The sequence below is a fragment of the Notolepis coatsorum genome, assembly GCF_963971535.1.
Source record: "Notolepis coatsorum genome assembly, chromosome: 10".
NCBI classification, from domain to species: domain Eukaryota; kingdom Metazoa; phylum Chordata; class Actinopteri; order Aulopiformes; family Paralepididae; genus Notolepis; species Notolepis coatsorum.
The window spans coordinates 110,648,973-110,666,009 of record NC_140174.1 but is presented as its reverse complement, the minus strand read 5'-3'; the positions used below and the strand labels follow the sequence as shown (position 1 = coordinate 110,666,009).

The window sequence follows — 17,037 nt, the reverse complement described above, 5'->3', positions numbered from 1 at the left end:
AGAAGGAGAGATCTACCACTGCCTCATACAGGAGGTCCACCCAAATCATCTCAGGTCAGTGCAAAGAGTTGGAGCACTCTGGCGTATCTACCTGCGTGATAAAGAAGCAAGAGCCAAACTCCTTATGAGAGGAATCTCTGTTCGTGGAAAACATATTGACCTGAAAGATGACAACCCTTTTAGCCTTAAATCACGCATGGCTAATCAGAATGCAGTTCAGATCACCATTAAAGAGCTACCTGAATCTGCTGATGATATCATTGTGACTGAGTTTTTGAGTCAAATACAACAACCAGCTGACAAACTGTTCCAATGGAGACCGGATGGTCTACTCTACATAGAAGCCATGCCCTCCAAGAACATTCCTCGGTCTGTGAAGATGGGTACACACTGGGTTAAGGTCTTCTACTATGGACAGATAAACATACAACAGCATGGCAACCGACACATGACAGTGAACGTAACTCAAAATACAGTCCAGCCACTGAAGAGTCGATTAGAGTCATTGAGGAGACCTACAACAAGTGGAAAAACCTCCCCCCTCTGAAGATGTGACAGAGCCAATCGAGAGTGAGGAAGGGGAGTCTGAGATGGAGGAGGAGGTGAAGGAGATGGAGGAGGAGACTGCATCTCAAACCATGGAGGGGAACGGAGATGAGGTCCCTACTGTAGCTACAAACGTGACCAAGAAGAAAAACAAACCGAAGAATAGGAAAAAGAAGGAGACCAAGAGAGCAATGAAAGGACATGAAGAGAGTCAGGACAAAACTGTCAAAGGGAACACCAGGACAACCCGTCAACGACCCAACTCTTCTGGAAGTACGACAGAAGTTGATCCATCATCAATTCGATCTTATTTCCAATCAGCAAAGGCCATAAGCGCGAAGCGACAGAGGGAAATTAGATCACTAAGCTCAGAATCTGGGACCAGCCCACCGGTAAAAAAGCTGGCTGATGTTGATGACCAGGAAGATATTCAACAGCCACCTGGCCAACAACAACGCCTCCAAGTCTCAACCAAAGCAGGGGCCATGTCAGAGATGGCCAGCAGCCCACCAGCAGGTGAAAATGGTGTGACAGGTGCGGCCGGGGAGCGCAGCGGACTAAGCGCCTGTCTACCACCACAGAGCCAGTGGGATCGAATCCAGCTGCGGTGCCCCCGTCTTGGCCGACCGTCCATACTAACACAATTGGCAGTGTTAGCGGGTGGGAAGCCGGCGTGGGTGGGTCCTGGTCGTTGTAAACAGCAACTCCTACAGTTCGGTGGGGGCGCCTGCACAGCGAGGGAAGGATCTGGGAGAGGTAGTGTGACCTTCCACACGTTACACTCTCTCAGTGAGAGTCCGCGCTGCCAGGTGAAAAGAAGCGGTGGGCTGGGTACACATGTGTCGGAGGAAGCATGTGATAGTCTCCGCCCTCCTAGACCGACGGTAGGGGGTAGATTGCGCAATGACCAGGAAGGGGGATTGGGAATTGGCATAACAACTAACATTGGGAGGGGAGAAAAAATCAGAAAAAGAAGGAGGAAAAAGATCATTAAAAAGAATGGTGTGACAGGAGAGGCGCTCCGTAAGCCCCAGGCGACATCAGAGGCACAGAGTGCCCACCCAGTCAACTCTGGGGGTCCCTGCCCCTGATCAAGTGGGTAAATAGAAAACATTGAAAACACACTTATGATACTGACTCAGATAATTCTCACAATAACCAACATTGTATTGTATGATGCCTGGCATTAGTTTGGAACTGTTACACCCAGAGTTAATGCACTCAGATATGGTGCAAATGGCTCAGCAAAGTGCAGATCCTCCCAGTGGTGAGTGTTTAACTCTGCACCTCTAGACCAACTAAATGGACAACAAACCAGGCCAACCAGACAAAGGAATCCAGTTTTGAAAAGACACAGAAAAACAAAATTCTTCAAAACATTGAATGCATCCAAAATAGTCTGGAACCCACAATGTAAAGCAACGGTGCTATTTGGTGGACACCTAAATATTCGGAGTATGATACCTAAACATGAACAACTGGAGCATCTACCCTGCAATTCTAATATTGACTTTCTAGGTCTGACAGAAACATGGTTAATCCATTCCTCTCCACAGGCAGCAATAACTATGCCTGGCTATAATATTTTTAGGAAAGACGGACCAAGACAGGCATGGACGGCCTCTGCTGTATGTCAAAAGCTCATTCAAATGTACTCAAATCGAATGGCCAAGAGAAGTAGATTTGGAATGTGTTGGTGTGAACATCTCACTTTCTCCTGAAATGTCCTTCTGTGTCCTGTCATTTGTATTTACAGGAAACCCTCAACAAAGGTAGACTTCTATGATGAGTTGAAGGTTTGATTGATTGATTGAAAACTTTATTAACAGATTGCAGAATGGGTACAGTACAGTACAGCTCAATACACACACTTGTTAAAGGGATGCAGACCAGAGAAAGACTTTCGTCTTGTTTACATCAGGGTCCCCCATTTTCAATTAATCAGGACATATATGACATACAGATAGACAGTACTGCTACATCTATACATTTATGACATACCAGATTTGCAAATACAGTACTGTTTGTGAAGCATTTTGTATAAAAGTATTCTGTACTTCTGTATGACAACTATTAAAGAAACTTGAACTTGAAACTTGATACAAAAAGCATCCAGAAAAGAGAGTATATACATTTGACGTAAAAACTGTACATTGGAGGAGGTTGGGTAGGTGTGGTGGGGTTGGGTGGGGGGGCTGTACATTGGAGGTGGTTTGGTGGGTGGGGTGGGGAACACTGTACAACTGTACAAGCAAAACTGTACATTGGAATATTGACAAAACCATACTTGGTCATTTACTGTACATTGGAGGGGGTTGGGTTAGGACATTTACAGGGGCCAGTTTCGAATTGCAGTCTCCCGTAGGTGTTCTTTGAGAGTGTTTTTGAAAGTGGGTATGATTCACATTCCTTTACAGCTTTGGGTAGGGCGTTCCACATTGATGTGGCATAATTGCGAAACGTGTTTAGTCCCTTGTTTGAGCCGAATCTGGGTTTAACATGATTTGTGGAGCTCCCTCTGGTGTTGTGATCGTGCTATTCACTGACATTTGGGAAGTATTTTGACATGTACATGGGTACCTTGGTCGTGTAGTGTATCTTGTAGACCAGGCCCATTGCAAGTTGCTGTACTCTGTCGTCTACTCTAAGCCATCCTAGGTTGTCAAAGTGGGCAGGGGTGAGGTGGGTTCTAGGAGTAAGGTCAAGCAGTAGTCTGACCAGTTAGTTTTGAGATGTTTGTAATTTTGTTTTTAGCGCCTTTGAGGTGCTAAAAACTTTGAGGTCGCCCTCAATCACTGTGATTCTAAGGAAATAATTGTTGTTGGTTACCTTAACATTAACTGCATGGGATGTAAATAAGGAAAGAAAAAATCTCAAACACATTACTGATTACTTCGGTTTTACTCAATTTATAGAAAAGCCCACTAGTATAACTCCTACTTCAAAAACTAGAATAGATCTATTGTTTACCAATCGACCAGAAAGAATAACTAAGACCTATCGTTTTTTTCCCGGTCTATCAGATCCTAATGCAATTTTATTTTCAAGAAATCTAACAAAACAACGATTATCTATCATTCATTGTGTATCAGAACACAGTTCCAAAAAGTCAACAGCACCATCTTGTGGCAGCTCTTAAAGAGCAGGACTGGAGTAAAGTTATCCTGAATGAATGAGTGAATGAATGAATGAATGAATGAATGAATGAATGAATGAATGAATGAATGAATGAATTAATGAAAACTTTATTTAACAGATTGCAGAATGGGTACAATACAGTACAGCTCAATACACACACTTATTAAGGGGATGCAGACCAGAGAAATACTTTCGTCTTGTTTACATCAGGGTCCCCCATTTTCAATTCATAGTGAATCTCATGTATTCAAACCATCTCTCGCTAAACACAAAACACACAATTAATTTCATCATCAGTTTTATTCCTGTTGAGGCCTGATGTCTTAAACACAATGGCCAGCTCTATCTCTCTCTCTCTCTCTCTCTCTCTCTCTCTCTCTCTCTCTCTCTCTCTTTCTCGTTGACGTTTTCACAAGCAGCCCAGCTCTTGCAGTGTCTGGTCCAGGACTTGTTGCATTCCCGTGTTCTCCTCTTTGGCAGATGATAGGTTTTCTTCTAGGTCATCGATGGTCTTTTCCAGTTTAGCCACTGTCCTCTCTGCAAACTCAGCACGGGTCTCCGCCTCTTTAAGTTTGTCAGTGAGTGTCTTTATCTCCTCCTCATACTTGTCTTCTTTTTGGGAGCACTTGTAAGACTGAGCTTCTAGTGACTTCAGGTTGTCGGTAACAGTCTTCAGCTCCTCCTCCATGCCACCACACTTGAGTTCTGAAATGTCTGCCCTCTCCTCTGCCCTTCCCAGCTCTCCCTCCAGGATGACCAGTTTACGAGCGACCTCCTCGCATTTGCTGTCGGCCTCCTCTGCGATGTGTTTGGCTTCTTTGAGCTGCATCTCCTGGATCTCCACCTTCTCCTCATCTTTCATAGCCCTGTTCTCGATCACCTTCATACCTCTTTCACTCTCATCTGCTGCCTTCTCAGCCTCCTCCAGCTTCTGCAGAGTGGTGGCCAGTTTCTCCTGGGCCCGGTCCAACTCTTCCTCCACCAGCTGGACCCTGCGGCTCAGAGCTGCCACATCACCCTCAGCTTTGTCGCGGAGTTCTCTTTCCGCATCCAACTCCCGTTGTATCCCCAGTGCGTGATCCTGCGCATCATCCGCCTGTTGCTGGAGCGCCTGGATTTTCCTTTTCACCGCGTCCATAATATCTGCCCTTGTGTTTTACTTAGTGTTGTTTATTCCTTTGGTAAAAGCGGGTTCTGGTTCAAAAGCAGGAAGGTAGTCTGGACCACGATTTCAAAGCAAAATGGCTTCTGGTTTGGTTGTTTTATTCAGCAAACAGGCGAAAGGGGTTGTTGTACAGGCAGCATTCAAGTAAAAAAACGTCCTCTCTTCCAGCTGACAGCTATGAACTGTGTCAGCTATCAACAGAACAGACATGCCTTATAGTTACAGAATCCACATAGCCGTCTGGACACGCCTCCCCATTCAAACTAGCTGGTCAACTGCTCTTAGCTAATACAATGGTCATATCTTTGGTGTGTGTGAGTGAGTGAGTGGGTGAGTGAGTGGATAATGTCTGTCACAATAAACTATAGTCTCTCTTACTCTACTCTTGGGTCAATGTCAGATCAGACTGTATTAGTGAATGTTTCACAATAGACTCCCATCTTGATTATGATTTTGGTGTGTGTGTGTGTGTGTGTCTGTCACTCAATTGTTAATCACATCAGAACTGGTTTTGTGACCTGCCTGATGAAATCAGGTCCCTTCGTGGTCAGCCAGTATTGATTGGTGTGAACGCTCCCCGTCGTTGTGACATCAGAGCTCTTGCAATTGACATCTTTGTCTGGTATTTTGGCCATATTGTTTTCTAATAACAATTTGTGCTGTTTACTGTTTAATAACCAATCAAAAATATACTACACTAGTGTGGAGAAAATAAAAAGGGCCACGAAGCAGCCGGTTCTAAGAAGCTAAGTACTGTTACTTGAATGGATGAATGAATGAATGAAAACGTTTCTTTTTGAACATGTATTCTCCATATTTCTCCAAACAATCACGGTATAGCTCCGTCAAACAGAACAATCATAACAACAAACATTTTTAAAAATTTAAAAACAATAAAAAAAAAGGAATTATAAACGAAAAGTCAAGAGCAATGTATTTAGTTAGCAGACATGTCCAAAAAAGGAGTAGAGGGAAGCTAAGCTTATAGATCCATACCCCCTTACATTTACATTTGTTCTTCCATTAATTTTACTAGATATATAAGTTAACATAATTTAGTATAATACAATATAGAATATACTTTTACTTATAGTAAAAAAAAATATTCACTTGACAGCAGTGAATACAGTACATAACACAATATAGCATAACTTTGTTTATCCTCATTACTAATTTCTGTATTTCTCTAATATGTATTTTTTAAGCTGCTTTTTAAATTGTGCCATATGTTTACTCAGTTTGATGTATTCAGGTAAATTATTCCACAACTTCACTCCACAAACAGATATGCTTTCAGCGTAGTGTGTATGTACCATTGGTTGTTTAATATTCCCTCTCCCTCTTAAGTCAAGTCAAGTCAAGTAAGTCAAGTAATTTATTTATAGAGCACATTTAAAAGCTTGAGAGCCAACCAAAGTGCTGTACAGTACAGTCAAAGCATAAAATCAATGTCCTATAAAATACACAAATACAAAAAGGCACAACAGGACAGGACAGTACATTAAAAAAATAGGACAAGCGGATAGGGGAGCACAAAGTATAGTATAAGTTATATTCTTCTTCCCTGTCTCTGAACCATTTTGAATGTTGCCTGCACTCTTAAAAAAAATTATTTTTACGGGACTTTCAATGTATTATTTTACAGATTACTTTTGTTTTTCTACTTTAAGTGTAAATGCCATAAAAATACAGTAAATGCCATAAAAATACAGTAAATAACCTTTAATACAAATATTAACCATTAAATAAAGGTTGTAATCTGTAAATTGATTTAATAAGAAATTATCTTTTTTTTACAGGATTATTCCATTGCTTAATTGTCTTGAATGTTAAATTACATGTAAAACACCTAGAATATACATCATTTTACTGTATGTGAAAATAAGGCAACTTTCTGTTTTTTTGCTGTTAAACTTTAAATATAATGTTAAATAATGTTAAAAAAACAATAATATAATTAAAAAATTATTCTACAGGTAATTCTTTTTAAATACATGTATTTGCTTAATTGTGTTGAATGTTAAATTACATTGAATTGTATGTAAAACACATAAGATACTCATCATTTTACTGTATGTGAAAATAAGGCAACTTTCAGTATTTAAAAAAATTATGATCAAACACCTTCAATAAAGTGACAGGACTTAAAGTTCAGCAGTGAAACACTGTTATTTCACAGGTTTTTCCTACATTTACGATGAAACACCTTCAATTAAGTGACAGAACTTAAAGTTCAGCAGTGAAACACTGTTGTTATTTGACAGTTTTTTCCTAAATTATTACGATCAAACTCCTTCAATAAAGTGACAGACCTTAAAGTTCAGCAGTGAAACACTGTTATTTCACAGGTTTTTCCTACATTTACGATGAAACACTTTCAATTAAGTGACAGAACTTAAAGTTCAGCAGTGAAACACTGTTATTTTACAGGCTTTCCCATAATTATTACAATCAAACTCCTTTGTAGTGGCTATTTGTCAACAACAACTAATAAAAACTAAAAAGCCACTGAAGCACCAGGGAAGCGAATCTCACGCAGATCAGGAAGTCCATTGTCCAGACAGCATTTGACAGTTTTGTGGCATTTATTGTCTGTTAATCAAAGAATACAGAAAAATTATGTTTGAAACTATATGATCTCCTGACGCTGATAAAAACCATATACCTTCCCTGATGCCCACTGTGCTATTGTCTCTAATTACCTAAATACACCCAGCTGTGCTTCCCAATTGCCCAAAACCCCTTCAAAGTAAAAGCATTTAGCTGCGACTCATAATAACTTAAAGGTGTCATGCAGTGCTATTCCTAGCACTATTTGGGCAACTTTACACACTTCCTGTGAGTCTATGTAACACATGTGTAATTTTTATTCCAAAAATAATCATTGTTTTATATTTCTAATCTTGTACTCAAAACCAGCATTTTTCAGCCTCATGAAATCAGGCTATTATTTGGCTTGGCTCCACCCACACTTTGAGTGACAGCCACCCACCAAATAGCTCCGCCCATCTCCCCGTCATTCCATCCAGGTAGAGGTCTGAGGTCTTAGGTTTCAGGTTTTTATTTCGACACGCAAAAACATATACCGATTTTACTAACTAATACAACATGGCTGTACATTATGTTTGGGATCCAGAGAGCGACCCACAGTTTGATCCCGAAGAAGAAGAAGAAGGCGATTTGCTACAGCGAGGCTTACATTACATCGTTTCCGATTGGTAAGTTGATTAATTGCACTATTAGTTACTTACTGTTATATAATAGTTGTGTACTTCTGTCGCACGCGGCCCGTCGAAAACACACACTCACTAACGTTAGATTGTACTGACACTAACCCCCAAACAACAGCGATCGAGGCTTACGTTACATCGTTTCCGATTGGTAAGTTGATTAATTGCACTATTAGTTACTTACTGTTATATAATAGTTGTGTACTTCTGTCGCGCGCGGCCCGTCGAAAACACACACTCACTAACGTTAGATTGTACTGACACTAACCCCCAAACAACAGCGATCGAGGCTTACGTTACATCGTTTCCGATTGGTAAGTTGATTAATTGCACTATTAGTTACTTACTGTTATATAATAGTTGTGTACTTCTGTCGCGCGCGGCCCGTCGAAAACACACACTCTGTCCCGATGAGAGTCTCTGCTCGGAGACTGTTGCTTCTGTGAACAGTGTGACTGAAAGATAAAGATGATTGACTGTTGCTTCTGTGAACAGTGTGACTGAAAGATAAAGATGACTGACTGTTGCTTCTGTGAACAGTGTGACTGAAAGATAAAGATGATTGACTGTTGCTTCTGTGAACAGTGTGACTGAAAGATAAAGATGACTGACTGTTGCTTCTGTGAACAGTGTGACTGAAAGATAAAGATGATTGACTGTTGCTTCTGTGAACAGTGTGACTGAAAGATAAAGATGATTGACTGTTGCTTCTGTGAACAGTGTGACTGAAAGATAAAGATGACTGACTGTTGCTTCTGTGAACAGTGTGACTGAAAGATAAAGATGATTGACTGTTGCTTCTGTGAACAGTGTGACTGATTGTACTGACTGACACTAACTGTACTTGACGATTGAAATTGGGGGACCCTGATGTAAACAAGACGAAAGTCTTTCTCTGGCCTCCATTGATTGATAATTTCATTCACCCTCAAATCTACTAGGTGCACGTGCGGAAATTGTGAACGGATGCCAACAGAGACTGAGAATGTATGCTGCATGGAAGTTCCACAGGTAAAGTAGTAACACAAACTTGCATCTTGGTAGCACTGAAAACCATGCATATGGCTAACGATTTAATTTTCTATATATATAGGTCAGACGTCGAATTAACCAGGAACCAACTGGACTACTGTGCATGGTTGATCATCCGGGATTGGATCCAGTGTGCTTCAACCCCTATACCATCCAAATGGCAACTAATATCTACAAGGCAGATTTTGGCCGGATACCAGAAAGCGGAATCAATAAGTAAATAATATTTATTACAGATTTATATATTTTTTTACAGGTGTTTCTCCATCTTGCATCTCTCAGACTATACTAATCTTTCTTGCAAACACAATCTAATCCTTATTGCACATCACATATAATCAATGCTTGCTACTGTCCAATGACATGACATGACAAATGGTTATTTCCCAGCTTTTTTTTTTATTTTATTTGTGCATAAATATAATACTTGATTTTCTTCAGCCGTTTCAGATATATCGCGTACAGATGCTTTGTCGCGTGGTGCTTCGGCTACTTAGGCCGCAGAGTGAGGGTAGTAATCCCATCCTGTGTCGTGGTTCGAATCCGCACAGAATTTCCGGATGTTGATGGTGTCTATACTGGCTTCAGACCGGTACAGGATTGAATCGTGACACATAGCCGGCTACCGCTTCTTCCATGGAAGGCCTGTCGAACTGTGCGCACAAAGGTTCTGGGATGGCAATCGCCTCTACCACCTGGATATATTGTTGGGGGTCACGAACGACGGAGTCAAACAGGAGCGCCATCAGCTGGTTGACATAGTCTGTAAATGAGAAATTGTTATTTGTTTTGTCATGTTAAAAAGGTTATTATTTATTCAATTTATTGTATTCCACTGTAAGTGGAAATATTTTTCTATTTATATAGGTCATGTGTGTGCAATAATAAATGTTGATATTTTTACTTACTGAATGTCGCTGGGATTTTCCTTGGTTTTATTGTGTGTCCACCTTTTTTGGCCTTTGGAAAACTCATCTTGTACGCCGGCTCTCCAGAAGCGTTTATGGCTTGCTGGCGATTTGAGTTTTCATTGAAATGCATGGCAGCTAGGTATAGTCTGAAAGGAAAATTTCAATAAGCACAAGCAATATATTTGTAGTTGATCTGAGGTTATCTAATGCAACATAATGAGTTATTTGACAAATCAGGAGTCCATAATTAGTCATTTGTACACAATATAAAATACCTGCAAAGCATTCCTATGTACGAAAAAACCACGTTTTTTGGGGCAAAACGTAAAATCACACTGTGATAGGACTCCAATGAAGACGTTTGATGGTGTGGACTCAATTTGGCGACATCTTTGATGATCCTTGTGTTTAGCAAAACCTTCTCGAGCTGGTGGGCCGGTTTTGAGTCTAAAGTAAAAAAGAAATTGCATTCAGATATTTCATTAGAGTATATTACAGTAGATTAGAATTATTCAAGCAAGTATACATTTGAAAATCACACCAATCTAGAATGAGGACATAAATAAATATTTTGAGTATATATTCATGATGAAAGACAGACAGACATACCAGGTTTAACCCACTTGCTACTATCTCTTGATACACGGTCAGCATGAAGACAACGCGGATAGAGTGGTTCTTCGTCGTGTTCATGTACATTCATCATGTGATTGAGACATGACTTCCACCTAGCAACCCTCTCATCGGCAGACTTCGACGTGGCAGCTGTCCAGTAGAGGTGGTTTGAAATGTGCAGGCGCCACTTTTTTATGACCTTGCAGTCTTTCGCCTGTGCAATTTTGTCAAGCTTCTTAGACAGACCTTGAATTACATAACATAACATAACATTACATAACAGTCGTATGACATACATGACATACAGATAGACAGTACTGCTACATCTACATTTTTTGACATACCAGATTTGCAATTACAGTACTGGTTGGGTGGGTGGGGGGGGGGGGGGGGGGGGGGGGTTGGTAGGAGGGGTGGAATTGAATGTGGGATGCCTTTCGACATACCTTTGGCCACGTGCCACACATCGTAGAAGTGTTTGATGTCGTGATCTCTCAGGTACTTTTGGATCTGCGGGTGACGGTCTGTGACAATACAGTCCAAGGTCACGGATTTGGCGTCCAGAAGAGCGAGGCTTCTCCTCAAGCCCTCCAGTTCCATATGGTAGCTGCCTCCCACCTCATTGCTCTGGAACAAGGAAGGGAATAGCCTTTTCAAAATTCCACAATTAACATTTCCTAACCCCCGCTCACACACACAGCCAGCCAGACCACTTCACACCCCGCTCACACACACAGCCAGCCAGACCACTTCACACCTACAGCGATTCAAGATTCAAGACCGAGAGCTTTGTGTTCGTTTGAGCACAATGAAGGGTGCAGTGTCTCTTCAGACTTGTTAATTACCTGAATTAGTTGGACGTCTATGACATGATTGGTGGCGAGTTCCATCACAGAGTAACTTCCGTACTTAGCACTGTGGCCTGTTGAAAATAATAATAACAATTTCAATCAATGTAGTGCAATATTAAAAATGTATTCATAAAGTAGGAATTTGTCATTGGGGAGCTTTTTCTAACCTGGACTATCGGCTCGCATGTCACCGCCGATTATCACGCTTTCTTTCTCGCTTAATCTGGCGAGGGTAACGTCTTGGTCCTTGGTCCACAAACTTAGAACAGCAGGTTCCAAGAACTTCTTGGCGTGTACCCGAAACGCTCTGTACTTTATTGTGGAGACGTGTAACGCATTTAGGACCTAAAAGAATAAATGAATAACGCTTTGTTAATATGCACGTGTGAATCACAAACAAAAACATAATGTATATCTGACTTGTCAATCAAATCAATCAAATCAAATACCTTCTCCATTTGGGTGAAAGATGAGCCAGTAAAAAAAACTGCTGCAGAAAGCTGAATATTTCCAGCTGGTGTGCTGCCGATGAGAGGCTGACTCGCCCATTTACGGCTGTATTTACAACCGGGGCAAACTTGGGAGACAGCCAAGAAGGTCCCTCGCGTAGTTTTGGTGATATGACATTGAGCATCGCACACCGGACACTGTTGAAATAATTCCAGTAGACTGTCTTCGTAAACGATGTATTTCTGGACCTCATAGATTGGTTTTGACGGTTCCCTGCTTGAGAAAAACACAAATAAATAACACGGCACAACTATATAGCTTTTGTATTTTTACGGGCCATGGAGATGTTTGTAACAACTAACTTACGCTAGAATCGAGGGCTCGCTAATCAAAGAGTCAATGTTGAAAGTGGAATCCTGCGGCTCTGGAACATCGATCGAGCTGTCGGTCACTCCATCGTCATCAGACTCCAGTCGTGGTCTTTTACTGGGTCTAAACCCCTTCACAGGTGTTGACGTGGATGGTCCCTGTTGATTAGACCAGTATCCAGTATTTTGTGTCCCCACCGAGAGCGACACGACTTTCGCCTGAACACCTATTTACAAAACATAGTTTAGTCAAACAAGGGATTTATTGATAACTTTGCTCACTCACTCACTCACTCACTCACTCACACACTCACACATTGTGACCTGCTCTGGCGTAACAGCAACATGGTCACCACACTAGAGCTAGCATTGTGACCTGTGTAACACCAACATGGTCACCACACTAGAGCTAGCATTGTGACCTGGTGTAACACCAACATGGTCACCACACTAGAGCTAGCATTGTGACCTGGTGTAACACCAACATGGTCACCACACTAGAGCTAGCATTGTGACCTGGTGTAACAGCAACATGGTCACCACAATAGAGCTAGCATTGTGACCTGTGTAACATCAACATGGTCACCACACTAGAGCTAGCATTGTGACCTGGTGTAACACCAACATGGTCACCACACTAGAGCTAGCATTGTGACCTGGTGTAACAGCAACATGGTCACCACACTAGAGCTAGCATTGTGACCTGTGTAACACCAACATGGTCACCACACTAGAGCTAGCATTGTGACCTGGTGTAACACCAACATGGTCACCACACTAGAGCTAGCATTGTGACCTGGTGTAACAGCAACATGGTCACCACAATAGAGCTAGCATTGTGACCTGTGTAACACCAACATGGTCACCACACTAGAGCTAGCATTGTGACCTGGTGTAACACCAACATGGTCACCACACTAGAGCTAGCATTGTGACCTGGTGTAACAGCAACATGGTCACCACACTAGAGCTAGCATTGTGACCTGTGTAACACCAACATGGTCACCACACTAGAGCTAGCATTGTGACCTGGTGTAACACCAACATGGTCACCACACTAGAGCTAGCATTGTGACCTGGTGTAACACCAACATGGTCACCACACTAGAGCTAGCATTGTGACCTGGTGTAACAGCAACATGGTCACCACAATAGAGCTAGCATTGTGACCTGTGTAACACCAACATGGTCACCACACTAGAGCTAGCATTGTGACCTGGTGTAACACCAACATGGTCACCACACTAGAGCTAGCATTGTGACCTGGTGTAACAGCAACATGGTCACCACACTAGAGCTAGCATTGTGACCTGTGTAACACCAACATGGTCACCACACTAGAGCTAGCATTGTGACCTGGTGTAACACCAACATGGTCACCACACTAGAGCTAGCATTGTGACCTGGTGTAACACCAACATGGTCACCACACTAGAGCTAGCATTGTGACCTGGTGTAACAGCAACATGGTCACCACAATAGAGCTAGCATTGTGACCTGTGTAACACCAACATGGTCACCACACTAGAGCTAGCATTGTGACCTGGTGTAACACCAACATGGTCACCACACTAGAGCTAGCATTGTGACCTGGTGTAACAGCAACATGGTCACCACACTAGAGCTAGCATTGTGACCTGTGTAACACCAACATGGTCACCACACTAGAGCTAGCATTGTGACCTGGTGTAACACCAACATGGTCACCACACTAGAGCTAGCATTGTGACCTGGTGTAACAGCAACATGGTCACCACAATAGAGCTAGCATTGTGACCTGTGTAACACCAACATGGTCACCACACTAGAGCTAGCATTGTGACCTGGTGTAACACCAACATGGTCACCACACTAGAGCTAGCATTGTGACCTGGTGTAACAGCAACATGGTCACCACACTAGAGCTAGCATTGTGACCTGTGTAACACCAACATGGTCACCACACTAGAGCTAGCATTGTGACCTGGTGTAACACCAACATGGTCACCACACTAGAGCTAGCATTGTGACCTGGTGTAACAGCAACATGGTCACCACAATAGAGCTAGCATTGTGACCTGTGTAACACCAACATGGTCACCACACTAGAGCTAGCATTGTGACCTGGTGTAACACCAACATGGTCACCACACTAGAGCTAGCATTGTGACCTGGTGTAACAGCAACATGGTCACCACACTAGAGCTAGCATTGTGACCTGTGTAACACCAACATGGTCACCACACTAGAGCTAGCATTGTGACCTGGTGTAACACCAACATGGTCACCACACTAGAGCTAGCATTGTGACCTGGTGTAACAGCAACATGGTCACCACAATAGAGCTAGCATTGTGACCTGTGTAACACCAACATGGTCACCACACTAGAGCTAGCATTGTGACCTGGTGTAACACCAACATGGTCACCACACTAGAGCTAGCATTGTGACCTGGTGTAACAGCAACATGGTCACCACACTAGAGCTAGCATTGTGACCTGTGTAACACCAACATGGTCACCACACTAGAGCTAGCATTGTGACCTGGTGTAACACCAACATGGTCACCACACTAGAGCTAGCATTGTGACCTGGTGTAACAGCAACATGGTCACCACACTAGAGCTAGCATTGTGACCTGTGTAACACCAACATGGTCACCACACTAGAGCTAGCATTGTGACCTGGTGTAACACCAACATGGTCACCACACTAGAGCTAGCATTGTGACCTGGTGTAACAGCAACATGGTCACCACACTAGAGCTAGCATTGTGACCTGTGTAACACCAACATGGTCACCACACTAGAGCTAGCATTGTGACCTGGTGTAACACCAACATGGTCACCACACTAGAGCTAGCATTGTGACCTGGTGTAACAGCAACATGGTCACCACACTAGAGCTAGCATTGTGACCTGTGTAACACCAACATGGTCACCACACTAGAGCTAGCATTGTGACCTGGTGTAACACCAACATGGTCACCACACTAGAGCTAGCATTGTGACCTGGTGTAACAGCAACATGGTCACCACACTAGAGCTAGCATTGTGACCTGTGTAACACCAACATGGTCACCACACTAGAGCTAGCATTGTGACCTGGTGTAACACCAACATGGTCACCACACTAGAGCTAGCATTGTGACCTGGTGTAACAGCAACATGGTCACCACACTAGAGCTAGCATTGTGACCTGTGTAACACCAACATGGTCACCACACTAGAGCTAGCATTGTGACCTGTGTAACAACAACATGGTCACCACTAGAGCTAGCATTGTGACCTGTGTAACGCCAACATGGGTCACCACACTAGAGCTAAATTTGATTTGCAAATACAGTACTGTTTGTGATACTGAAGGAGTCAAGAAAAGGGAGTATATACATTTGACTGTATATACTGTATATATACTGTATATTGACAACCATACTGGGTAATTTACATTGGAGGTGGGGGGGGGGGGGACACTATACAAACAATCCACATTCCTTTACAGCTTTGGGTGAAAGCGGTGGGTGAAGGGGGCCAATCTAAACAATTCTGGGTCACATTATTACACATTATTACATTACATCACACTGAGTTACAAACCTACCTTGACTCTTGACATGCGAACGAAGTGTTTTCATAGAAAGCTGTGTACCAACAGAACGAATCTTTGGGTTGTCTGTCTGGCAACTGAAGTCCCTTGAAGCAGGAGAAAGGCGTACATTGCCGCTGGAACTTGTGGTGGCCTAAGAGTTACCAAATCGTAAATCAATTACAATATAATACAAGCCACTAAATATAACGTTACCTTGTTTACCTCTCACTAGTTGTGTTCTTTTATTTAGAAGTTATGACTAGCTTGCTTCAATAGTTTTCTATAACGTTACTTTATAAAGAGCAGCAGTTACTATAACGTTAGATGGTATTTATGATAACATATCTCACACGACATATCTACTTACTATTTCTTGTGTCGGGTCGCGTATTGAAGGCACAGCTCTTTTGGTTAGCACCAACATGGAGACCACTCCAGCATCAAAAATACCTTGATTGGTGACGTCGTCGGCGGAGAAATGTGCAGTACAAACCCGAGTATTAGACGTTGCAACGGAACTTGGAGGGTCACCAAAAAGGAACTTGTTCCATTGTTGGCGAAGTTCGGCATCAACGGGGAAACTGTGCAAAGACTTCTCGGTAGCTCTACAACCAGGAACATTACATCTGCGGGGTTTGCTGCTCATCGTGAAATTGAGGCGAGTGACGGCAATTTCTGTTTCCAGGTTGTATCGGCTCCAGGTACCAAGAATGGAGGCGGGCATTAGGTAAAACCACACAGCCAATCACATCACCTTGCGCTATAAACAGCGCCCTGTGACGTTGCCCAGCTCGTCAAATCAACATGACCTGATTTACTAGAGGCAAATAGGGGATGGGCTGTAGCTGAGGAATTCGTCAATATAGTATTTAGGCCCAAAAACACATTGATACGAACTCCTATTACTATAATACAATGCTAGAGACTGAAAAATGACATTTATAACGCATAGCCCCTTTAAATAATATGGCCGTAAACAAATTAATACTACAAAATCACATAACAAATAAATATATTAAATAAATGTAAAAATAGTTAATAGCCCCTAATTGTGAGTCACAATTACCCTTATATATATATATAACATGTAAGGGAGCTATTCTTTCTATTCAAGCGTCTTCTGTGTCTCCTTCTCTGCTGCCACTGAAAGAAAACAGATGGTAA

The 17,037-nt window shown here is 42.3% G+C and overlaps 1 protein-coding gene and 4 long non-coding RNA genes across 5 annotated transcripts; 1 reads left to right on the top strand and 4 right to left on the bottom strand.

The window, feature by feature from the left end:
• Positions 1-4,058: 4,058 nt before the first annotated feature.
• LOC311236224 (tropomyosin alpha-4 chain-like) lies at positions 4,059-4,911 on the bottom strand. The gene has a single exon (XM_084323872.1). The coding sequence runs from the start codon at positions 4,820-4,822 to the stop codon at positions 4,094-4,096; it is 729 nt and encodes a 242-aa protein (XP_084179998.1). The 5' UTR covers positions 4,823-4,911; the 3' UTR covers positions 4,059-4,093.
• Positions 4,912-9,186: 4,275 nt separating this feature from the next.
• On the top strand, positions 9,187-10,023 carry LOC311235849. Its single transcript, XR_014620170.1, has 2 exons — positions 9,187-9,327; positions 9,553-10,023. It is a non-coding gene; the product is annotated as an uncharacterized lncRNA (long non-coding RNA).
• Positions 9,736-10,417, bottom strand: LOC311235848. The gene is made up of 3 exons (XR_014620169.1): positions 10,298-10,417; positions 10,020-10,168; positions 9,736-9,874 (listed from the first exon to the last, which is right to left on the bottom strand). It is a non-coding gene; the product is annotated as an uncharacterized lncRNA (long non-coding RNA).
• Positions 10,418-11,193: 776 nt separating this feature from the next.
• Positions 11,194-11,732, bottom strand: LOC311236236. Its single transcript, XR_014620204.1, has 3 exons — positions 11,656-11,732; positions 11,483-11,559; positions 11,194-11,264 (listed from the first exon to the last, which is right to left on the bottom strand). It is a non-coding gene; the product is annotated as an uncharacterized lncRNA (long non-coding RNA).
• A 344-nt stretch (positions 11,733-12,076) lies between these two features.
• LOC311235892 lies at positions 12,077-16,001 on the bottom strand. Its single transcript, XR_014620178.1, has 3 exons — positions 15,886-16,001; positions 12,305-12,533; positions 12,077-12,211 (listed from the first exon to the last, which is right to left on the bottom strand). It is a non-coding gene; the product is annotated as an uncharacterized lncRNA (long non-coding RNA).
• Between the last annotated feature and the right edge of the window lie 1,036 nt (positions 16,002-17,037).